Source organism: Polypterus senegalus, chromosome 10 (assembly GCF_016835505.1).
Source record: "Polypterus senegalus isolate Bchr_013 chromosome 10, ASM1683550v1, whole genome shotgun sequence".
Classification (NCBI taxonomy): Eukaryota; Metazoa; Chordata; class Cladistia; order Polypteriformes; family Polypteridae; genus Polypterus; species Polypterus senegalus.
In genome coordinates, this window is record NC_053163.1 from 135543811 (window position 1) to 135569161 (window position 25351).

Here is a 25351-nt window from a genome sequence, read left to right on the forward strand (position 1 = left end):
AAAATATGCATAAATATTAACTTTTTCACTAGTAAGTCATTATCTGAATGTGGAGTGATATCATGGGTGGCACAGTGGCGCAGTGGTAGCGCTGCTGCCTCACAGCTAGGAGACCTGGGTTCGCTTCCTGCATCCACCCTGCGTGGAGTTTGCATTTTCTCCCCGTGTCTGCGTGGGTTTCCTCCTGGTGGACTGGTTTCACAGTCCAAAGACAAGCAGGTTAGGTCCATTGGTGATTCTAAATTGTCCCTAGTGTGTGCTTGTTGAGTGTGTGTGTGGGCCCTGCGGTGGGCTGGCGCAGTGCATGGGGTTTGTTTCCTGCCTTGCTCTCTGTGTTGGCTGGGATTGGCTCCAGCAGACCCCTGTGACCCTGGAGTTAGGATATAACAGGTTGGATAATGGATGGAATGATCTCATGGGGGTCGTATATTTTTCAAAATATACTTGTTTTTGCTGTGTATTTTACAGAACCTTTTCTCTGCTTCTACCTGTATTCTCTTAATTATGAGCCACATTTAAGTGAATGCAGCTCTGAATCTTATGTTGGTGAGATGATGAAAAAATAACATCATTCATTTCAATAATGCATTTTCATGCATTAATAAATAAATAAACAATATCATTCCTATCATTAGCAAACTGAATAAACACATACATCCTTCCATCCATTTTCCAACCCGTTGAATCCAAACACAGGGTCACGGGGGTCTGCTGGAGCCAATCCCAGGGAGCAAGGCAGGAACCAATCCCAGGCATGTCGCCAACCCACCACAGGACACACACACCAAGCACATATCAGGGACAATGTAGAATCGCCAGTCCACCTAACCTGCATGTCTTTGGACTGTGGGAGGAAACCGGAGAACCCGGAGGAAACCCATGCAGAAACGGGGAGAACATGCAAACTCCATGCAGGGAGGACCCGGGAAGCGAAACCTGGGTCTCCAAACTGCGAGGCAGCAGCGCTACCACTGCGCCACTGTGCCCAACTCATTTAAGGCTATGCCTTTCTTTATTTTATTTTTTATAAGATTCCACTGGGTAGCCATCCAGGCTGGTTGCTTTCCCGCTATGAACTGAGTTTATAGCATCTAATAATTCTGAAAGTGTCAGAAGTTTATCCAGTTGCACAGCACTAAGAGTATCTAGCAGTAATAACTGCAATGAATCAAGAAACTCATTAGACTGTGTTTTCTTTAAACTGAGTAGAATATAAGAACTTACAGTTCTCTCTAAATATGTAAGTTATAGTTTAATGGTCAATAATTTTGTCTCTGTTGTTAATTGCTGCTATTGCATTATGGAATTTGATCATATTGACCTTTTCTCCATGTTCATAATAATGATGCTGCAATTTAAAGATAAGCTGTTCTGCATCAGAAGTTAAACTATGATTCCAGAACCTGTCATTTCCTTTAAAGTGCCGATTTAAAACAAAAATCATGATGTAGTGAAAACATACACAAGACATCAAACAACAGAAAACAAATGCCTGGTGCCACACTAGAGTTTGCATTAGGACAGACCTGGGCATTGTATGGCCCCTGGGCCACATCCCTGACTAGCCCACGTTAGGTTATTGGGAAATTAGGAATCAAACATAATAATTGCACATCATTCATACAATACAACTACATACATTTGTTTTCTAAAGGCGACTATTTTTCTATGTACCTAATCAATTTACATACATTTGTGTGTGTGTGTGTGCATGCGAGTGCATACACCTTCACTGTACCGTGTTGGCAAACAGACATTTACGAGAAATGTAAGTTAGCTGTTAGCCCTCAACTCACATTTACAAAAGAAAGATTGATAAAGAATACAGAGTTATTAACAAGACATGGACTTCTAAGTATTTATTTATTGAAGTCAAAGGCAAACCATGTGCTTAGTTTGTGGAGAACAGATTGCTGTATTTAAGGATTAATCCATTATGAGACTAAATACGCAGAGAAATATAAGAGCTTGACTGATACAGAGCAGTCACGGACAATAACACATTATGCAATAACTCTTTATGTAATAACACATTAGTTTCTTGCACAAAGTTTAATGCTGCTCTTTGAAATACTGAAAAAATACGGACATTTTCAAAATTGTTTTTGTGAATGTTGATTAAATAGTGATATAATGTTGGCATTTTTACTATGCCTGTTCCAAATTTTCATAGCCTAATCATAACATCTCCTCTTACCAGTAGCAGATAATCAAAATCATACAATTTACTTCTTTTTATAAAGAGGTAAAATGAATATAGAACAGAATTGAGTCCAGCCTATTGGTCTGGCCCTCCAAAACAGTCCAAGTTTCTCATGTGGCCTCTTGGGAAAATGAATAGCCAGCATTATGACCAGAATTCTATCTGTTCCCCATTTTCCTACTTGAGTTTTTGAAATTCTCTAACTCTAACTCAAAGGTTGAAATAACTTTGCAAAAATGTGTTTGCTGGAGGACAAAACTAAAACTAAAACAGATGTCTCCTGTAATGCAACTTCTTAAAACACAAAGTGATCCAAAGTGTCCACAGCTCAGGCACTCACTACCCTTCTTTTTTCTCAGGCTGATCGCTCCAGGTTGACTACTGGCACTCTGGGTCTGAGAGCACTGCTGGCATATTAAAAGCAGTTAACCAGGAGATGTGTGTTTCTTTCAAAAATAACATAAAGGAGTTGCTTCTTGAAAAATAGAAATCAAATCAAAAGCTAAAAATAAACATTTCAAAGCACCGAATTTGTTTTTTCTAAACAAGAAGGCTTAGCCATAATCATTTTCAGGAATAAATTACAAGCTGTCGTTCAACAAAGCTGTACTCTAGAACAAGAGCCAAACTGGCAAAACACTGACAGAGACAAAAAGGAAACAGCAAACCTCAAAACCAGAACACCAAAAACAAGACTTTCCAAGAATACCTCTGTGGTGACTGAATCTGTATCTCGAACAAAGGAGCTTGCAATTCTGTGTTGTGTGAGGAAGACGGACCTTAGAAACAGTTAGGATGCTGCAATAAACATTATCTTATGAGTGCTGCAGAAGATGAATGGGCATTCCAGAAAGTGATTCCTTGCCTGGACTGGATGCCATGGGAAGAGAAAATGGAAGGACGGGCTGTCTGACTAGATGAGCAAAAAGAATCCTTACCAGCAGGGAGACCAGTATGAGAGGAGGACTAGGAGAGATACCAGCTACTGCGTCCCCTGATAGGATAGAGGGCAGCACCCCTGGAATTTGGGCCCCCGTCTAATATCCACAGAGTATCATTGGAATTAGAGTTCCAGAACAAAGCCTCCCTGGGTTCTGTGAGTGCCACCAGGGGGCACTGCAGAGGGTGTAGAGGCAGACTGGCGCAGGCACATTGATATACACACTTCACAGATCCTAACCACAAAAGTACTGTATGAAAGACGCATACACATGCATGCACATTATACCCCAGCACTTTAACCCACACATGTGCCATATGAATAACACATTCACAGTCTGCTTTCCCTAGTACTCCAAGAGATTTATGTATCATAGGCTTGAACAACGGGCGATGTCTTATATATATATCTCAGGCCTAAATATTACATTTGGTCTCCAAGAATATATTCAAACATACAAAGACTCACCATCCCTGGCTACAGGCCATTTATCAAACAGTGAGTGTTTTACTTTAACACATTGTTTATTATTGGTCAGAGCTCTCTGTCCACAGCTCAATAAACCTTGCAGCATGGATCATATGGCACTTCCTAACTGCTCCAGGTGCTCAAAGAAATTGACCTTATTACTTCAATCACTCTAAATGCGAAAACGTATAGAAAGTGAAAAGCAGTGTGGTATTTATTGCATGAATAATAATAATACCAGTAATATCTTTCATAAAAATAACATTAGCTTCCACTGTTATGCTGATGACACCCAGCTCTACCTCACTAGCAAACCTACTTTTTCCTTTCCATCTTCCTCGCTTATTGATTTCATAGCAGAAATTAAATCTTGGTTATTTTCACATTTTTGTTAATTAAATAGTGACAAAGCTAAGGTTCTCCTCATTTGTACAAAATCAACTTTATTCAAAACTGATCGTTTTTCCTTTATTATTAATCATTCCTCTGTCTCCCCTTCCTCACAGGTTAAGAGTCTGGTTGTCATCCTTGATAACACTCTGTCTTTTCAGTCTTACATCAGTAACATCTCCTGATCGTCTGCATATTTCAACCTGAGTAACATTAATCATATTCACCCCTCCCTTACTCCCCACACCACTGCTATCCTTGTTCATAGCCTTGTCACTTCTCATCTGGATTATTGTAGTTTTACTTTGGTCTTTCTCGCAGATCTCTTTATAAGCTTCAACTGGTTCAAAATTCAGCTGCCTTCATCATTTCAAGAACCCCGTCTATTCACCATTTCACTCCCGTCTTGCAGCCGCTTCACTGGCTTCCAGTTAAGTTCCGCATTCAATTCAAAATTCTTCTGTTAAGTTTTAAGGATATCCACAGCCTTGCCCCTCTTATATCTGTCTGACCTCCTCCATGTTGCCATTCCCTCCCGCATCCTCAAATCCTCTTCCTCCATCCACTTGACTGTCCTCTTCATCCATCTTACCACTATAATGTGAATGCTCTGCTCCCCAGCTCTGGAACTCACTACTGTCTGAGCTTAGAAATATTGAATCATTCTCACTTCTCAAATCTAAACCCATCCATCTATCCATTATCTATCCATTTCCAACCCGATATATCCTAACTACAGGGTCACGGGGATCTGCTGGAGCCAATCCCAGCCAACACAGGGCACAAGGCAGGAAACAATCCCTGGGCAGGGCACCAGCCCACCACAGAGCACACACACACATACACACACACCCACACACCAAGCACACACTAGGGACAATTTTAGAATCGCCAATGCACCTAACCTGCATGTCTTTGGACTGTGGGAGTAAACGGGAGCACTCAGAGAAAACCCACGCAGACACGGGAAGAACATGCAAATTCCATACTCAGCAGTGCTACCCAGTGCGCCACTGTGCCGCCCTCAATTCTAAACTTAAAACTCATTTGTTTAATAAGACTGCTTTTTCACTTTGACTAAAATTGCTCTGTCTGATTTTTTTTTTTAATTTTGTATTTAAGTTTTGTTTATAATGGGTGTTTTGTCTGTTGTAAAGTGTCCTTGAGTGTTTAGAAAGGCACCTACAAATAAATAAAATGTTTTATTACTATTATTAGAGAAAACCATAAAAGAAAATGTGGATAGCAAAGTCTGGATATATATAGTCTTTAGAAAAAGCTTATGAAAAGTAAAGATGACAAGGATAAATGTCGCGGGCGGCTTGTGATCTAGCACTCGTAGTTGTTCATTAGATACTTTTCTGATGATCAGATGGAAACGGCCGCACATTGCTGGCACCCTCTTCTGATGTCTCCCTCGCCCCGCTCTGAAATTGTCCTGTTCGCTTCTTCTCTTCCTCTTCTTCTTCTAATGATACTCTTCAGATGAGGCATATTTATTATAAACTTTCATGCCTGGGGTTTCACAGCACATGATTGTTGCATACACCTGATTGGCTGGCTGTCAATATGATGGATGAATTTTGCTCAAACACTTTAATCTATCTTTTTCCCAAATAATAGTATCTACTGGCATGTCTTCCTTTCCCAGACTGTAAACCCATTTAGCAACTTGTTGTCCCTGATGTTCATCCTTTCTCAGGTTATAAAGTAATCGATAGCCTGAGGCATCCTCTTTTTGTCTGAACAGCTGTTTTAAAAGTGAGGTACAAATGGGAAGAGGATATGCTTTGATATGTCTTGTGTTTAAATTCATCTGTTGTTTTCTTGAACAAAATATAATGAAAATATAAACCAAAATGTACAGATTTTGAACCCCACAACACTGCTGTGATCCTGTGCAGTCTTCTCATAATGATGAAGCCACAACGTTATAATTATGAAGTATCAAATATGAAAGGAACACACATGTTCATTGCAGATTTATTGTCTGTGTCTGTCTCCAGAGACATGCAGCCAAAACCTGACATGGAAGAAAATATGGTTCTTCATGTTTATGTGGCAGTGGCTGAACTGCCTGCCTCTTTTTGGCACACTTGTTCAAGTGCAGCTGAAGGGACTGGTGAGCATTCAGTTTTGAGAAAATTTGTGCAATCATTTCTTAGGAGGCTGACAAAATGGGTTATATACATAATATTGTCACAGAAGGATTTCTTTCTAATTGGGGGTTGCTGTTCAAAGGAATATGTAATTTGTAGAAAAATCGAACAAAACACATGCCGCCTCTGCAGCTTATCCACTCTTCTGGAGAACTGTTTGATTCTTGAAATGTATGAAGTTGAGCTACTGATCCTCAATGAATGTTCTGTGGTCTGTGGCTAGTTTATATCCACCCACCACTACCACCACAGCACAACACTCCCACACGGTGTCTTCATCAACAACTGCAGTATAAAAAAATGTGTCCAGAGTAATCGAGGTGCAGAGATGTTGAGGAACGTAGCCATGTTAGCAGTCTACTGGAGCACCATCACTGCTGCTTGCCTTGGATTGGCAGGTAAATGTGAAAGTATGGGTGAGATCTGGGTTTGGGGGGATTTATCTTCAGTTTGAATTTTTAATGTTTTGGATCATGCATAGTGACAGCCAAATGAGTAAAAACTGAAGAAAAAATATGTTAGTATAAAAACTATTCAAGACTGCAAATTAACATTGTTTTTATATTCCACTGTCTCTTTGGTATAACTTTGGTTTTGAAGTGCGTGGTGAACAACAAAACAGACTGCACAGTTTTCAGACATGAAACACTTCATCTCTGTAGCAGGACAGGTGCTTGGAGACAAAGAGATGATTTTAAAAGAAATGAATAAGTATAGCCACTTTCTGCCATCTTCTGCTGTAAATGTTGTACCAACAGAGTAGATCTTTGGCTTCTTTGCACTTTCTAACTTCTTGATGATTCTCTATTACTAACTAAATCTGTAAAGTTCAAAGGATGGCTATCATGAGATATGTTACAGGATAAGGTACACCCCAGTAATGACTGACACACACATGTGCACTTTTCTCATTTAGGTGTCTTAGGCGAGAAAATCATTGATGGGAGAGAAGCCGAACCGCACAGCCGACCTTACATGGCCTATCTGAAGATACAAAGAAGCGAAGGCTTTTTCAAATGTGGAGGCGTCATCATTCATCCAAGATTCATTCTGTCAGCCGCCCACTGCAGTGGAGAGTAAGTGATCTCACCTGCTTAGATCCTGAAGTATCCATTCAATTTTTCATTTTTGAATTCTGTTTAGAGGACCACAAGGTGGTTGCAGCCTGTCATTAGATGTAAAACAGGAATTCATGGATAGGATAGGATAGGATAGGATAGAATAGAACATTTCTAGATCCATGCCCTACATTTGAGCTCATAAATACAAAGCCAATTTATCTTTACAATATAGAAGAAAGGGAAATAGTCTGAAAAACTCTACTGGGATACAGGAGGAACACAGCTCAAACAACTGTGCTATCGCACCATTAATGTCTTAATTAAAGCAGTATTATCTTTATTAATACTAGACAACCTAATATGGCTGTTGCATCTACTGAATCAATTAAATTGAATCTATTGAATCCACCTCAGTGTCGAACAAATGCTTCACCTTAAGCTGAATAGACAGCTTCCTTATTGAGGTCCATGCGCCCTGTGGTCCTGGTTCAAGTTCCCACAAGAAAGCCATCTGTCCATCCATATACTGATATCCTACATCCATTAATTTATTTAAACTATCAGTTAATTCATCTATCAGTCCATTTACAGAACCAGTCCATTTGAGTATTTACTGAATCTACATAATCCTACCCCTGGTATGGCTAGAGGAAGTCATTTTCACCAACATTAGGGACAACACACTAGCCAGATTAGTATGGGACACGGCAACATCACAGCACCAGATGAACTGAAGTCAAGGCCTCAGGAGAAGAGGCTTATAATAAATACTGCAGGCGTGATGAGTATGGAAGACTACACATGCTAAAACTAAATGTAATCCATCATGTAAAATACACCAAAAAAAATGCAGATTCATGTCATGCATTTAAATTGGAATGATTATCGTAATTAAATGAAATCAATTGAATGCTTCTTTGCTTATTTAATTATGGAAACAAAATGCCTGTCTTTCCAAGGCCACGACTTAAGTGTGCCAAAGCTAAATGAAATGAGGTGACCAGTCAGTGTCACAGGGTGGCTCAACAGCAAGGGTAAGAAGCATTGCAGTCATGACTGTCTCTTCTCAATCAGTGAGAAGAGATACGCGATCTAACTATCATAATGAGCACTGACACCAGCAGAGACACAGAGATATCAAGCCAGATGAGCAGTTTGAGCCCTTAGACCAGCTGGCATACCTCTTCAATCCTAGTGGGGTTCTCTAGAAAACTATGGAAGATCACAGTTTCTTGTAGAGATTTTACTATCAATTAGATCGCTGATGATCAAAAACTGTTCTTATCATGCTGGTCGCTACACTGTTACCTCTTACCATGTAAAACATTATTTGAAAAAAGAAGAGCTCTTGATAAAGAGGGATTGTAGATGGGCTTGTGGTGGGGCTATTACTGGCTTCATTTGCTGATGGAGTACTCACATTACCTCAACTGCTCCAGAATATCCACAGTTTGCTTAAATAAGTCGATGTGGCCATTTTCAGCATTAACATCTGCCAAATGTTCGTCAAAGTACAATTGAAATAGGAAAAATAATAAGATCAAAATATAATATCTGACTATTTTAGTTCCAAGGTGCCTCACCATGTTTACACAAGCTCTCTCTTTTGTTTTTAACTTTTATGCATTTTTTTTAACAAATTATTACAGTTTTTTCCCAATTGCTTAAACACTATATCTTGAACAGACAGCTAGATAACCATTTGCTTTAATTCAGTCCTGAAAATGATCACACTATTCTCAGAATTACAAACTGTGTTCCTGTTTTTAGTGTCATATGACAGATTGGGTACACCATTTGAGCAGATCTTCAAACCCTACTCCCACAGGTAAAGCACACTCCTCACCATACAACTAATCTGAAAACACTCTTCTCTCTAATCAAACACAATGCGTCAAAACATAAGCTCTAGTAGCACTCGGCTCTCCATTTGAAAACACTGTGTGTCAAATTGCTTCACACTTGATGCTAAACTACTGACTGCTTATAGTTTTTCACAATTACTAACACACTAAAATGACATGCATAGCACAATTATTCAAACTGACACACAGAGAGAAAAACCTCTACTCAAGTCTCTAAAACTCTAAACACATTTCCTGCTTTACACACATTTTGCAATTCAAAATGGCACTTTCTAAATGCACTGAACACGGTTCTCTGCATAAAACACAACAATCTGACATATAGTGACATGTTTGCCATTACAACACACTGCCATTCAAAAGGACAGAACATGAGCTAATTGGCCAATATATGTGTCACCTGACCAAACACCTCAATGGTTAATTGTTACCACTTCAATCAGGAAGTAAGCACTATAAAAAGACCACAGGTGAGCACCTTTTTTCAAGAACAATGGAAGACATTGCAGAGAGAGGAAGAGGAAGAGGGAGGGTGAGGATGAGAGGGGGAGGATGAGTGAGAGGTAGGGATAGAGCTGGTATAGGAGGTCATGGGCGAAGAAGACTGCAACTGTCAAATGAAATCAGAGCAACCTTAGTTGATCATGTCATCAACCAATGTAAGAGGCTGGACGTAGTGTGCAGCCCAACATGAGCCGTTTTACTGTTGCCTCTGTCAACCGGACATTTAGACTGGAGCACAGGCATGCAACCAAAATGTCTTTCACACTGTGTAGTACACCCCATGTCATAGTGTATCAGTTGGGTGACACCTGTGTACTTCATGAATGGCTAATGTCATACACTAACTCTACAAGTTTCCTGTCCAATTTACTCTACTGTGGGGGATTTTTAGGCTGCATTGTCCAAGCCCTATATTTGTGTTTTTTGTTTTTGTAAAGGACTGAGAGATGCAACCATGGTGGAGGAAGGGGTGAAATGTTCACAGGGGTACAGGAAGCTGCCATTGTAAACTTGGTATTGGAGAATAATGAAATCAGATTACTGTAAGAGAAATTCAAAGCAACATCACACAAGACAACACCATATTCACTAACATTCAACGAGTCAGTCTGTCCACATTGGCTCGCATTCTCAAGCGAAACCAAATCAGCCTGAAACAATTGTATAAGGTGCCTTTTGAGAGAAACTCTCAAAGAAACAAAGAGCTCAGACGAGTATATGTGGATGTAAGTACAATATTGACTGCAGTACATTACACGCAACATTGTTTTCCAGTGTACTGGATAACACCATATTGATTGGTTTTAGTTCATTGTTTTCAGGGAGTACTGGAAATGGATGCTCATGCAATCCCACATGAGTTTATCTTCATAGATGAGGCTGGTTAACAAAGACCAGAAGAAGGGGAAGAAACGTCATTGGCCACAGAGCCTATATAGATGTTCCTGGCCAAAGTGGTGGGAACATCACAATGTGCTCTGCCATCTCCAATATGCATGGTGTCCTCCACCGTAATGCCAACCTTGGACCATACAACACAGGCCATATTCTAACATTTCTGGACAGACTCCATAACATTCTCCTTCCACCAGAGCGTATGAATGATGCAGACCATGCAAGAACCCGGTATGTTGTAGTATGGGATAATGTGAGCTTTCATTATGCAGCCCCAGTCCAAAATTGGTTTGCTGACCACCCACTGTTTCTCGTGCAATACCTCCCACAATTCTCACCATTTCTGAACCCCATAGAGAGTTCTTTTCGGCATGGCGGTGGAAGGTATACGACCGGCAGCCATATGTGCGCATGCCTCTTGTGCAGGCTATGGAAGAGGCATGTGATGAAATTGATGTGGGTGCGATTCAGGGATGGATAAGGCACTGAAGGCGCTTCTTCCCTCGATGTCCGGCAAGGGAAGATATTGCCTGTTATGTGGATTGTGGCCAGACCCAGCTGAGAGGCAAGATGCTACCTAATTATTTTTCCTTGCCTCTTTTTTTTCTATTTATTTCTTCTGCACATTTTCTTTTTCAGTTTACTGTTTTTTCTGAGCATATTTTTGTTCACTCCAATGTAAATATATCTGCTGTGCATATGTTGCACTGATTTGTTTGGTGAAAAATAAAACAATAAATGCATGTGTGTGTATCTGCAAATATTTCTGTGCATGTGAACACTCTAATTTTCTACAATTTGGACTATTTTAGTATTGTGGCAGAGCATACTAAAGATGAGAGTGCTTTTCATTTTGCTCAACAGTGTGTAGTTGGATAGACAAAAATATGGTGATATGACTGACATGTGTGCCATTTAGTGCAGTAGTTTGATTATGATCATTCTATATATAGTTTTGGTTGCAGTGTTTCATTTTGCAGGATATGTGAGGTGTTTTGCTCTTTGGGTGAGGTGTTTTGTGAATTGTGCTAAATGATTTGCAACAATGAGCCTTGTTGTCAACATTGTGCTTTAGCAATTGTAAAAAACTGTAAATGAAGCTGTGGGTTTACTATGGCTGTTTTTGGAGGAACCTACAAAGGATAACCGACAGGGAGACAGAAAAAGAAAAGAGAGAAACCGGGCAACAATTACATCAGAATCTCATTTGCTACACAGTTGCTTCCGTAGCCTGTACCTTCAGAATTAATTACAGGCAAAGCACTCTACCTGTATGGTATCTAGCAGACTTACATAATTACAGGGACAGTCTCTGTTGGGTCCTTGAGCAAGACCCTTAACCTGCACTTGCTCTGTCCTGGGTATGACGTTAATCAGCATCCAGCCCTGCAAGCAGAACCTCCAAATTGCAGGGAAAACTTTGGGGTTGGTGGGAGGATTGACACTCCAGCCATTGTAAAACAAACTCACACTATTCTACTCCATTTGAACTAGTGTGCTGCTGAAGTGTCACCAGTTGCATGGCTACATTTGGTTGCTAATCTGGGTTCCTGAAGTGTTTCGTAATGTGGTAGGGTGGCAAGCTCTGTTTCAGTGTATGCTCCCATCGTCTTCCTCCTTCTCCTCCTACATGGAGCTGTGGAAAAATGTTCATATTGGCAGTACTGAACAGATCCAACACAAAAATGACACTGTACTTAGATATTAGAAGATCTTTGCCTTAGAAGACCAAGCATCTTGTATGGCATGGATGAGGCGTTGTGGCCTGACACAGCCTGGAGACACGAAGCTGATAAATAATGTCTGTAATGTACAGTATTTGACAGACATGTTCTTTTTATTACAGTTTTTGCTTTGTGATCTGCCCCACCATAACCTATCATCTATGGGGGAGTAGTGAAAGCGCTAGATTCGTCAAAATTTCCGATCTCCAAGCTAAAACGGCTGGACGGAAAAATACCAAATTCGAAATCTAAGCCTGTTATGAGATGACAATGTGCTGATTAGGTTTTGAGCCAAATTGTGCAAGAGAAAGATGCACTCTAGAGGAACCCTAAAAATGAATTTTTAATAATATCTTGAGAATTATGCCAAATACTGTAATTCTGCAATTAATTATGAATGATTCTTGTCAATTGCTATTGTACTGGCCTGTTTTAATTATTTCATTCGTCATAACGTTTTTCATCATTTTAATTCATCAGAAAGATCAGCATCAGAGCAGTACATAATTACTGAAATGTTATAGAATAGTTAATTTAACTTGGTTCCTAGGGCATAAAGTCTACTGACGCTCACGTCTGATTGTTTTTTTTTGTCATTTATGGAATTTTTATTTACTGTACCTTTTATCATCTTAGTTTTATAGCACGTATAGTAATTTTTTTTCTTTTGTTGTGCATGAGTTTACATATTGTTGCGTTTGGAGCAGTGCATTTGAGTAAAATTTAAATTTGACAGTTGGTCTTGCACATGGCGTACCAGTACACTTTCATGATTGTATGTTGATTACAATTCATAGCTTGCTCAGTGTGAAGTATATGTTTCCTGTTTGTGCCATGTTCTTAGAGTAGTGTTCTGAATTGATCCTTGTTGTGTCTTGTCGTCATTGTGTGTGTGATCATTTTTCTTGCTTGTGTGTGTCATCTGCGTGAAATGTTTACTTTAAGCGACAGAGTGAATGATTTTGAGTTTACTGTTTGCTTTTGGGCTGGAAGTCTGGGATTTTATGATGTGTTTAAACTTTTAAGGAAATGAGAGCACTTTCAGTGAAATGTGTTTAAGCAATTGAGAAACACTGTAATGGTATTACTTACTGTTGTTAAGATGTGGTATGCATCTTGTTACTATAAGTTACCATAATTTTTTTAATGGCTTTTAAAATTGAGGATTTGCTTCTGTGATCACAGAAATGAGCTTCGGCTCACTGGAACTGCCTTTTGGTCGAGCTACGAGCTTAAGAGACGGCACAGGGTGAGCAATGAGGATCTAAAGGTTACCATACGTTCACAAAATCTGAGAAGCTAAGAAACTATGAGGAATTTAAATTGGGATTTATTCCATTTTTCTGTACTCGGCTGGTAGCACTGTCATCACTAACTCCAAAGGAGCTCACATCTTATTGAAGGAACAGCTCCTCGGAGAATGGCAAAAGTGAACTTCTAGAGTGGGAATGAAAGTAAGGTGCAATGGCTTTAAAACTGACCAGCCTTCATCGCTTTTTAAGATTAAAGGACTATCACGTTTCATGGCGAGTTACAGTGAGTTCAGGTATTGTGGTATTTTGGATATTGTGAAGAGTCAGGTTAAATCTCCTATTTCTGATTTAGGACGCATTACAATAGAAAGAGCAGGTGGGGGTCTGGAGATATACCAAAAAAGCAAGCTAAAATGTGTCATACAGACTTTGAAATGCAGTCCAAATTCATCCATGTTACTGACTAGGAAAGGATTTCATCATCCTGTTGATGCTTATTTATAAAATTAGCAAAAAAAATGATTCACTCTGCTGTGAACACTCTAAAGATTGGCCATTGTGAAAACTCGTGTCTTCCACAAGGCAACTTGGATGGAACGAACTTTTAACAGTCCAACCGAGAGAGAGAGAGAGAGGGACTTTTGAAGGGTGTTTGGTGCAGGGGCACTGTGTTGTGTGCGGGGCTTATAAAATAAACATTGTGTGTTGTGGAACATTCTGTGTCCACCTGTCTGGCTAACCTCCACACTATCTATCTACGAGGAATGTTCAAAAAGTTTCTGCACTTTTTTTTAACTCTGTTTATTAAAACTTTCAAAAATAAATGACATCACTTTTCTACATAGTTACCTTCATTTGTGATGCAATTTTCCCAGTTACTACTCCTCCTGCCTTCACCGATTCCAACGAAAATATAAAAAGTGCAGAAACATTTTGAATGTCCTTCATATCTATCAGATTACCCAAAAAAGATGAAAAGATGCAGAAAAAGGAATAACAAATACCTTCACACCTTAACAGCTACCATTTTAGAATTTCAATGGGTAGTCAATTGGTCACTAGAAAGCATTGCATAGATGCTAATGACCTCCTGCCAGGAGGAACAAGGATTCTTGTGACAAATACTTGCTTATGGATTACAGTGTAGCACCATCTGTCCTTGTCTCAGATTATGGATTTAAACTTTGTGTTAGTTTGGTGCTTTAGGTTCTGATCTTCTGGTAACGACTCATAACTGCCTACATCTCATCTTGATTCTCACTGTTAGAATTTTTGTTAGAATTTTTGTTCTAGGTGAATTACTGTGCTCTTGTTAATGGCTTCTTGCAGTTCTTGTTTGGCAACAGCAATGGTTAATTCCTCTGGTTTTTGATAACAATCAACAGTCCATAAACCTGTTTGTTTAGATTTCCATCTCTGATCTGTTGCTAATAACAGTTAGCAGCTACACTTGCTCTCATTTTGTCAGCCGGCTATTCAAAGAAGGTAGCTGGAATTTAGATAGATAGATAGATAGATAGATAGATAGATAGATAGATAGATAGATAGATAGATAGATAGATAGATAGATAGATAGATAGATAGATAGATAGATAGATAGATAGATAGATAGATAGATAGATACTTTATTAATCCCGAGGGGAAATTCATTCATACACTGATACAAAAAACAATATTAAATTAAAGAGTAATAAAAATGCATGTAAAAACAGACAATAACTGTGAATAATGTTAGCATTTACTCCCCCGGTTGGAATTGAAGAGTTGCATAGTGTGGGGGAGGAACGATCTCCTCAGTCTGTCACTGAAGTTGCTCCTCTGTCTGGAGATGACACTGTTCAGTGGATGCAGTGGATTCTCCATGATTGACAGGAGCCTGCTCAGCGCCCGTCTCCCTGCTACAGATGTTAAACTGTCCAGCTTTATTCCTACAATAGAGCCTGCCTTCCTAACAAGTTTGTCCAGGTGTGAGACATCCTTCTTCTTTATGCTGCCTCCCCAGCACACCACCGCGTAGAAGAGGGCACTAGCCACAACCGTCTGGTAGAACATCTGCAGCATCTTATTGCAGATGTTGAAGGATGCCAGCCTTCTAAGGAAGTATAGTCGGCTCTGACCTTTCTTACACAGAGCATCAGTATTGGCAGACCAGTCCAATTTGTCATCCAGCTGCACTCCCAGGTAGTTATAGTTTATACATGGTGGCATATAGAAGGCAGACAGACATCATCCAGCTGAGTCACTTCAGGTACTTGTGTATCTAAGATAACAGAATGTTGTTAATGCTGGTTAATGCTATGGATTGTTCTCCCTATACTCTTCTCTGACTCACTTGATCTGTTCTGATCAACAGGAATATTACTGTAATTCTAGGGGCTCATGATCTCCTGAAAATTGAGACATCATGGCAGAAGATTCTTGTGAAGAAGATAATCGTTCATGAGAAGTATAAGAAAAAAACCCATGAAAATGACATCATGCTTTTGGAGGTAAGCGTCGCCATGAGGACAAAGTGTTACGTAAAAGGCTCAGTGGCTCTGCAGCTCTGGGGCCTCATGTATAACGCCGTGCGTAGAATTCGCACTATAAAACGGCGTAATCACAAATGCCGAAATGTGCTTACACACAGAAAAATCCAGATGCAGGAATCTGTGCATACTCCAACTTCCACGTTCTTCCGCTACATAAATCCCGATCAGCGTGAAAAGTAACACTCGTGCACACGCTTTATGTGCCGCCCCACTCCTCCCAGAATTATGCCTCTTTGAATATGCAAATCAATATAAATTGCCCTTAAGCTCAGCCTTCTGTGAAAAGACAATGGGAAAAGCATGGGGGAAAATATAAGAATTTCAGCAAATACCAAGTGGAGACAAAGGAAAAACATACTATTTCTTTAATAAAACCGTGGTATAATCAACAAAAGGAAGTTGATCGAGTGACATAGCGTGTTGGAGAAACTTGAAAGCTCACGTTCACAAAGTCGCACAGTGCTGGAAATAAAAAAGAAGTCGCATATCAAAGTCGCCGTGGAAAGCCGAGTTGTAGCCCACTGTTTGAGTGTCATATGAAAGCTTATTAGGGTACAGAGAAAAAAGGCACACAGTGGGGAAAAAGCACGAAATGTCAACTTCAATCTCGAAATTAAAGTTTTATCTGTATAATAAACATATTTTGCTGCATTTCACCTTAAAAATGATATCGTCATCATATGTAAATACGCGCTTTATAAAGAGGCCCAGGTTGTGAGATATTATAACTGTAGTGCAAGGTTACAGTGGGGTGATTGTACTTATAAGTACAAACAGTTTTACAAAGAGCAATTGATTGAGTGCATTTAAAGTTCTTGGGATTAAACTGTTTCTGAACCGCAAGGTCCGTATAGGAAAGGCTTTGAAACATTTTGCCGTGACAGAGAGAGCGTGTGCTTGAAGCTGTATACCGATAATTCTCTTTCTGATCAGCTGCTGCTGTGATTCACACTCAGATACAGTGATATAAATACTCCGAGTGGTGCAGTGAGAGTAATATGGAAAAAGATGATCCGCTGTGGCAACTCCTAATGGGAGGAGCTGAAAGACGAAGAAGAAGAAGAAGAAGTTGCAGTGAGAGTAACAACGCTAAAGCAGTTATGGTATTTGGAATACTATGGCTATTCCCTGGACCATTATATTGTTACGAGTTAATTACAATCAGATGCATGACACTAATAAACAATTTACAGTTAGTTTCATTGTATTTATAAAGCCGCGTCAGGAAAATAAGGTGTAACCACACAGGAACAGTAGCACTGCTTTGACGCTGGGTGCCACCAGTCTGCAAAACCGAGCGGAGAACTTGCGTACGACAAGGTATGAGGTACCGTGGAAATGTGCGTGGCTTTACGCCAAGTGTAGGTTTTACACATCGCGATTTGAACGTGGAAAAGTTCTTACGCAACATTTCTGTGCGTATGCACCGTTTATACATTATGCCCCTGGTGACAGGAATAGTTCCACAGACATTTGTAGCCCAAGATTTGAAGTGTGGCATTGTGATCTGTAAAGTTTATCCCACAGTACATGATTTACACCAAAAAACTAAAGGCATGTATTGACACAGATGAACTATCTAACCTATGCAAATCAGCTGACAGAGAGAGATCAACACTTCCATGTAAGCAACCTGACAGGGAGATGGATCAAGACAAGTGGAGGCAATTCCAGTAGGATGTTTAATATGAGGGGCCAAACAGGCCATAAATCATATATTTCTGTGTGTAATCTATTGGTTTACGTGTGATCACTATTGGTTTATGAATATTTACTCTCGGTTTGCATGCATACATAATTGGTTTGCGTGCGAACAATACTGATTTCATTCATATGAACTATATTGGTTCGTGTCCATATATTATCAGTTTGTGCGTGAACTATATCCGTTTTTCAAGCATACCACTGGTTTGCATATGAACTATATTGATTTGCATGTGTATATCACTGGTTCCAGTACGATTTGTTATTGGTTTGTGAGTGAACTGCATTGGTTTACGCTTGCATGTTATCGGTTTGAGTATGAACTATACTGGCTTGTGTTCTGTGTCAGTCTAACAATGGATTTGTGTATGCACTATATTGGTTTCATGCATGTCTTATACTGGTTTCATGTGGGTAACTTGTCGATTTTGACCTTAAACTCTATTGGTTGTATGTGTGCACTATGTCGGTTTCGCGTATGAAACATATTGGTTATGCGTGCGCACCCTATTGCAACTCTGTGTATGAACTATATCGGTTCTGCATGTGAACTGTATTGGTTGTTCACGTGATCTTCAGCGGAAATGGGCGGGGCAAGAAACAGGACCTCAGGGGCCGGTAGAATCATGGAGTGTAAAGAGATGTGTCTAGGAGACACATCTGCGATTAAACGGCACTATATATTTAATTCTGAAATGATCATCGGGCTGAAGTTAGGTACGCATTCGGCTGGCATTTTATTCACTCCCAGCTACTCCCAGTATAAACTTGCAGTCAGCTACTTATTCACACAGCTTTTGCAAAGTGGCTTTTTATTCTATTATAACAGCAAGGCAAAATATTCTACAGTGTGTACATTAATCGGCAAAATGATCCATTATTTGAAAAAATAAATATTCCACATTTTGGTCCTGCACAGGTCAAAATTGTTAAACTCTAATTTAACAAATGAATCTGTCCTGGACAAGTTTATATATGCCAATGTCACAAAACAATAAAAATTAAGGTTGCCCAGCATCATTTAACACTTTACAGTGCCCATAAAATTTCACAGTAAATCCAATTTATCTGATATTGAAGTGGGAATACATTTTCAGTTTCACCCTGATACTCGCACTGGGCAGATCAAAACTCCGGTGCATCTTAAAAAAACGCATCTGTCCTTTCATAAAACTGTGAAAGGTAAGGTGGCCCAATATGATGTAACTGACCCATGCAGGTCCTAAATGTTAAAAGTTTAGCTTTTCAAAGAATTGGCACATTTAGTCAATTAATCTACACGTTATAGATGTGCAAGCATTGTGGTTAGGGCTTTGCACTTTCAACCCTTTGTTCGTGGGTTCAAGTCCTGGGACTGACACTGTGTGGCCCTGAGCAAGTCACTTCACCTGTCTGTGCGGCGCGGCGCGGTGCGGCGCGGGGTCGCCGGGCATAATAAATCTAACTAGTAGTAACTAAATGTGATGTTGCACAATGACGTCAATCGAAAATGTTGAATTTTTTGCCTCTAGAATAAGTAAATGTTTTGCAAATACTGTGTGAACAAGTACAGCTGCGGGTTGCAAGTAAGCATGTAGATGGGGTCGAATAAGAAGATGGCCAAATACATACCTAACTTCACCCTTGCGTTCATTACAGACTCAAGGGTAGATTCTGTTAAATTGTAATAATTACCACCAAGTCCTTTCGCAAATGTACGGTGGGGAAAAAATATATAGTGCCGTTTAAACGCCAATGCGTCTCCTAGGCACATCTCTTTACAGTCCATTGCTCTACCGACCCTTGAGTTCCTGTTTCTTGCCCCTCCCATTTCCGCTGAAAATGACGTGAACAACCAATATAGTTCACACGCAGAACCGATATACTGTAGTTCATACACAGAGTTGCGATAGGGTGCGCACGCATAACCAATATGTTTCATACGTGAAACCGACATAGTGCACACATACAACCAATACAGTTCAAGCGCAAAATCTACAGGTTACCCACATGAAACCAATATAGTGCATACGCAAATCCATTGTTAAACCGTCACAGAACGCAAGCCAATATAATTTATACGCAAACCGATAACATGCAAGCGTAAACCAATGCAGTTCACTCACAAACCAATAACAAATGTACTGGAACCAGTGATATACACATGCAAATCAATATAGTTCACATGCAAACCAGTGAGATGCATGTACAAACGGATAATATATGGACACGAACCAATATACAGTAGTTCATATGAATGAAACCAGTATTGTACGAGGGCAAACCAATTATGTATGCATGCAAACCGAGAGTAAATATTCATAAACCAATAGTGTTCACACGTAAACCAATAGATTACACACAGAAATATATGATTTATGGCCTGTTTGGCCCCTCATAGTTTAAGGAGAGTAGGCGTATCTCATGGTTCTCTTGTCAGTTTATTGTGCTGCAGTGACTAGCTAGCTATATCAGCAACAGATTGAACCCATAGTTGGAGATTGCATGCTCTTATTTTGCGAGACTTGGACTGTAGAGAAAGTATAGAAACAATTGCTCATGGAAGCTCATCTACAATTGGATGGATGGCATCATTTCTGCTCCTGCCTAAAAAATACATCTTGCACTTTTGAAGTTGATGGGCTATATGGTCTCCTCTTCGGTGTCAACATTTTACGTTCTGATGTTCTTGAATACATGGCATGCTTGCATCATCCATGATGGGATGGCAATGGGAATTGTCTTTAGTGTAAACAAAGCCATAGGTGGGCAGTGGCAACTCCTAAAAATAAAAGCAAAACAGTATGACAGAAAATAAATGAAAAAATATGTCTTTTTGGCAAGTGAAGTATTGCAAGTCCCAAACATAAATGTTGGGGTGCCAACCAGTTTGTCCCTGTTTAATTCAGTCCAAGAACGCCTCCTTCCAGCAACTTTATAGGTTGGGAACTGTAGAGGGCAAAGTCAGTTGTCCTCACTGGGTGTCTTCTCAGTACTACGGAGGGAACAAAAGAAGAGAAGGTTAGCGCTAGAACCCCCTCTTGACCTGGGGTGGTATGATCTGATGTGCATGTGTGACACGCTATATATATATACAGCAACACAATGTCTGTCCGGCATTGGTTCCTTTGCTGAGAGTAATGCACATGAACAAATCCATGTAGCCAGTATAAGACAGTAAACCATGCAGCATACATTTGAGCATCCATGCAAGGAAGGCAATTAGAAGCATAAAGAGAAGGGGATGTAAGGGATTCATAAATGCGGGGCATGATCTAAACAGACTAACTTACCATTGCACCACTAAAATGGGATTTTCACTAAGGTATACATAATGCCACAATGCAAATACGATTCACAATTAACAACCGTAATATTTAAAAATGTTAACAATTTTAATTCTCTCTGTCTCTCTATCTCCCTGACTTCTACTGATGGGTTGCTGTCCACCCCTAGTTAATGTGTGCACCCAGGTTTAACTCCTAATTTCCCTTTGCTGGCGGCCCTACATATTATCTTCTTGGGGTGGCCAACACAAATTTTATGTCTATTTCTCCCTAATGCCACCCAGGAGGGTCTCTTCTGCTGTGAGTATAGCTTTTTGTTAGACCTTTAGTTGTATTTTAAGTGGGCATGTATCAATCTGTAGGTGTCCTTGACTGACTGAGGTCACTACTCACTACTTAGAGAGTCTGCCAAAGTTCAGGGAGAAATGGTGGCCATCAGTTTAGACTGAAATGTCAGCTGGCATTAGTGAATATCATTCTGATCACAATGTGTCTTTAATTCATTTGAATCAGCTGTGGCACAAGGCCACATGGACTCCAGAGGTGCAGCCCATCAAGATTCCAGATGCAGCTGTGGATGTCCAACCCAACACCAGCTGCTCTGTGGCGGGATGGGGCAAAACGAACAACAATAGTACAAGCAACAAAGTGCTGAGGGAAGTAAACGTCAAAGTTCAGGATGTCAACGAATGTAAGGCTGCGAAAAAAAACAACCTAAAGGAAAAAGTGATCTGTGCACGAGGCACTGGCATTAAAGGGACCTGCAATGTAAGTACATGTCCCCAATACCCTCATATAATTTCTTTAATATTGAAACTGTCCACTTTAAATTTAAAAAACTGTTCCCATATGTATGTCTGCTAATGTCCTACATGGGGCCTATTCAGCTCAGTGCATAGAGGCCTGCAGGATTCCATTGTAACTAATGTCTTAATTATAGGCTAATTCTTGGCTGTAACTGACAATTACTTTTAGATTAAGCTGTGCACATGACATACTTTGAGAGGTGGGGGGATACACCAGAGTGCCAGGGAACACAGAGAGAACCTGCATGATCAACAAAGGCAGTGATTAGGCCAGGATATGAACCCTAGACTCTGCTACTGTGAGGTGGCACCGCAACCACTGCAATTCTGGCCACAGTTCTCTGTGAGATATATTTCTGGACAAGAACTCAGCTTTGTCAGACGTTGCCTCAGATGCACAAGTGGTGAGCACTGCTGCCTCATGGAAACCGAATACTGGCCCCATATCCAATGCCTAGTTGCTGCCTGTGTTTGTTTTGCTGCACATCTGTAATCAGAATAATAAGTTTAATGTCACTGTGCTCTGTATAAAAAAATATTTTATAAACCCACTCACATGTACAGGCCAAATTTAGTACACAGGGGCTCACCATTTAGAATTGCTAGGCAAGCATTAGAAAGGGACAACTACGAAAATGAGCATTGCACTATTTCTGTATGCAAATACCCAAGGGTTTTGTTCTCTGTAGTTAATAAACTACTCCAACCCGCATCTGGCCCAACTACCTCTTCTACTGAAGTCTGTGAGAAATTCCTCCACTTTTTCCGTAACAAAATTAAAGATCTAAATAATTCAACTAACATAAATACATCATCTTTTTATATCTTTCCCTGTTTTCCTGCTCCATCCAGCTCCTTCTCTATGTTTTCACCAGTCATATCTGTGTTTGTTAATGACCTGCTTTGTAAAATGAGGCCGACTACTTGTATACTGGACCCCATTCCCACCACACTACTTAAATCCTGCCTTCATGCCATAATCCAGACTATTACAACAATAATAAACTCATCCCTCGCCACTGGCTTTGTGCCGCTCACTTTAAAATTGCTTCTGTAACCCCAATGTTAAAAAAGTCTTGACAATCTTAACAATTTTTGGTCTATTTCCCACTTACTTTTTCTGTCAAACGTTCTTGAGCGTGTTGTAGCTTCCCAACTCACCAACTACTTAACTTCTAATAATTTGATGGAACCCTTTCAGTCTGGTTTCAGGGCGCAGCACAGCTGTGAAACTGCTCTTCTTCGGGTAACCAATGATTTGCTTATGGCAGCAGACTCTGGACAAACCAGCATATTAATTTTGTTAGACCTTAGTGCAGCATTTGACACTCAGGTCAGACATGACATTCTACTGTCCAGAATGGAGAACATGCTGGGTATCTCTGGCACTGCCCTCCAGTGGTTCAAGTCCTATCTGACTGATAGGCAAGAGTTTGTTAGTCTTGGCAACAGCAGATCCAGCACAGCGCCAGTCACACAAGGAATTCCTCAGGGCTCTGTGCTTGGTCTTCTGCTTTTCTGTATTTAAATGCTTCCCCTTGGTAATATTATTCATAGCTATGGACTGGGCTATCATTTTTATGCAGACGATACTCAACTCTACTTCAATGTTAATAGTGGAACTTCATCACAGCTTTCTCAGCTCATAACTTGCCTCAGTGAAATTAATACCTGGATGGAGCAGAACTCTTTAAAATTAAATTGCAACAAAACTGAACTCCTGCAAATTGGGACTAAAGTGCAACTTAATAAAATGAGCTCTTTCTCTGTTCATCTTGGCGGTGATCTCATCAGACCTGCCTCTACTGCAAAGAAACTGTCATTTTTGATTCCTCCCTTTCTTATTCCGCCCACATAAAGCACATTAAGAAACTTTCTTACTTTCATCTCCGTAACATATCCCGTGTTCGCTCCTTCCTCTCCTTTTCTAATGCTGAGAAACTTGTCCATGCTTTTATCACATCCCGCATCGATTATTGTAACTCGCTGCTGGCAGGTGCCTCTTCTAATCTTATATCACAGCTCCAGCTTATTCAAAACTCAGCTGCAAGATTCCTTACACGAACCAGCAGCAGCGAGCACATAACACCCATCCTGCTCCATCTTCACTGGCTCCCTGTGTCTTACAGAATTGAATATAAATAAAAAATCTACTAATAACCTACAAAGCCTTAAATAACCTCGCGCCAAACTACATCAGTGACCTTCTCCATCACTGTGTGCCTGCCGCCCACTAAGGTCCTCTGATTCTGGCAATCTTGTTGTGCCCCACACTAATCTACACTCTGTGGGTGACAGACAGGGCCTTCAGCTGTATAGCGCCCAGACTCTGGAATGACCTACCGAAATGAATCAGGTCAGCTGACTCCATGAATTCTTTTAAAAAACAACTCAAAACTCATCTTTTCAGGAAGGCTTTTAGCTCTACTTGAATTTATTACCCTTCTCTCAGTTAACCTCTATGTCAAGATGCTCATGTAACCTGTATGTGTGTGTGCTAGACCATCAATTCTGTTGTCTGTTAGGCTTTTCTCTGAATTTACTATCTTACTCTTCTTTATTTATTTATCTTGTTTAGTACAATGCTCTATACTGTATACCCTGCTATTCTTTCTTAAACTCTGTGAAGTGCCTTGAGCATTGGAAAGGTGCTATATAAATAAAATGTATTATTTGTAATATTATTATATCTATATAGTTTCGGGTTACTTAAAATGCCACAAAAGCTACAAAAGACCTTATTCCAACCAGGGAGCTAGCGACCCCTGCTGGAAATAACATCCCAGGTCAAGATCTTAAACTTAAAATGAAAAGAGAACAAGTCAATGTGATATGTTTGATTATCTGTTTTCCTGATATTCTATATAAAATGTCCACTATTTTTATTTCAGGGGGACTCCGGGAGTCCGCTGATCTGTCCCATCAAAGGAGCCCATCTGGCAGCTGTGGGAATTGTATCTTTTCGTTTGTCTAATGAAAAAGAGTGTGAAGACCCTGACCGCAATAACGTCTATATGAAGGTGTCTGCATATTGGAGCTGGATTAAAAAAAATATCAGGGCCAACTCCCAGACTTGGTGAGGCCACCACACTGCATTAAGCCAAATGAGCCGCCAGCAATGTGCCAGTCTGTAGGAGAGAGAGGAGGACGCAAGGTGACTTTGTCACCAGTAGCTATGCTTGTTAGCAAATGTAACTGCCTGCCTGAATAAACATTTCTGTCTAAGCAAACAAGCCTCTGGTTCATGACTGCAGCCTCAGCTTTTTTAGCAATGTGTAACTAAGTAGAATTAAACTTTATATGGTGTCTCAAGATTATTTAGTCCATGTTGTATTTATTGGCATCTGTGGTGAACTCTTAGGCCCACTTGTTACTATTTCCCTCTTGATTATTTCAACTTTTATGAGTGAGACTGGGAATTTACACTGGATGTAAAAATGTAGACTGTTTAGGGCAAAGAGAGAATTCAAGAAGCTCAGGAATGTAATCACAGATCATTTGTCTATTGTTCCCATTTAGGAACTTATTTTTCTAAGATAACAGAAAGACTTTATTATTATTAGCAGCTATTTTCAATAGACCT

General features: G+C 40.0%; 1 protein-coding gene across 1 annotated transcript in view; it reads left to right on the forward strand.

The window, feature by feature from the left end:
* LOC120538252 (transmembrane protease serine 9-like) overlaps positions 1 to 25001 on the forward strand; it is a 39109-nt gene extending 14108 nt beyond the window's left edge. Inside the window, exons 6-10 of the mRNA XM_039767705.1 lie at positions 6384 to 6558; positions 7077 to 7236; positions 15815 to 15950; positions 21476 to 21730; positions 24660 to 25001. Of these exons, the coding sequence (XP_039623639.1) occupies positions 6384 to 6558; positions 7077 to 7236; positions 15815 to 15950; positions 21476 to 21730; positions 24660 to 24848 (915 nt within the window). The 3' untranslated portion in view covers positions 24849 to 25001. The remainder of the gene's footprint in view (positions 1 to 6383; positions 6559 to 7076; positions 7237 to 15814; positions 15951 to 21475; positions 21731 to 24659) is intronic.
* The last annotated feature ends 350 nt before the right edge of the window (positions 25002 to 25351 follow it).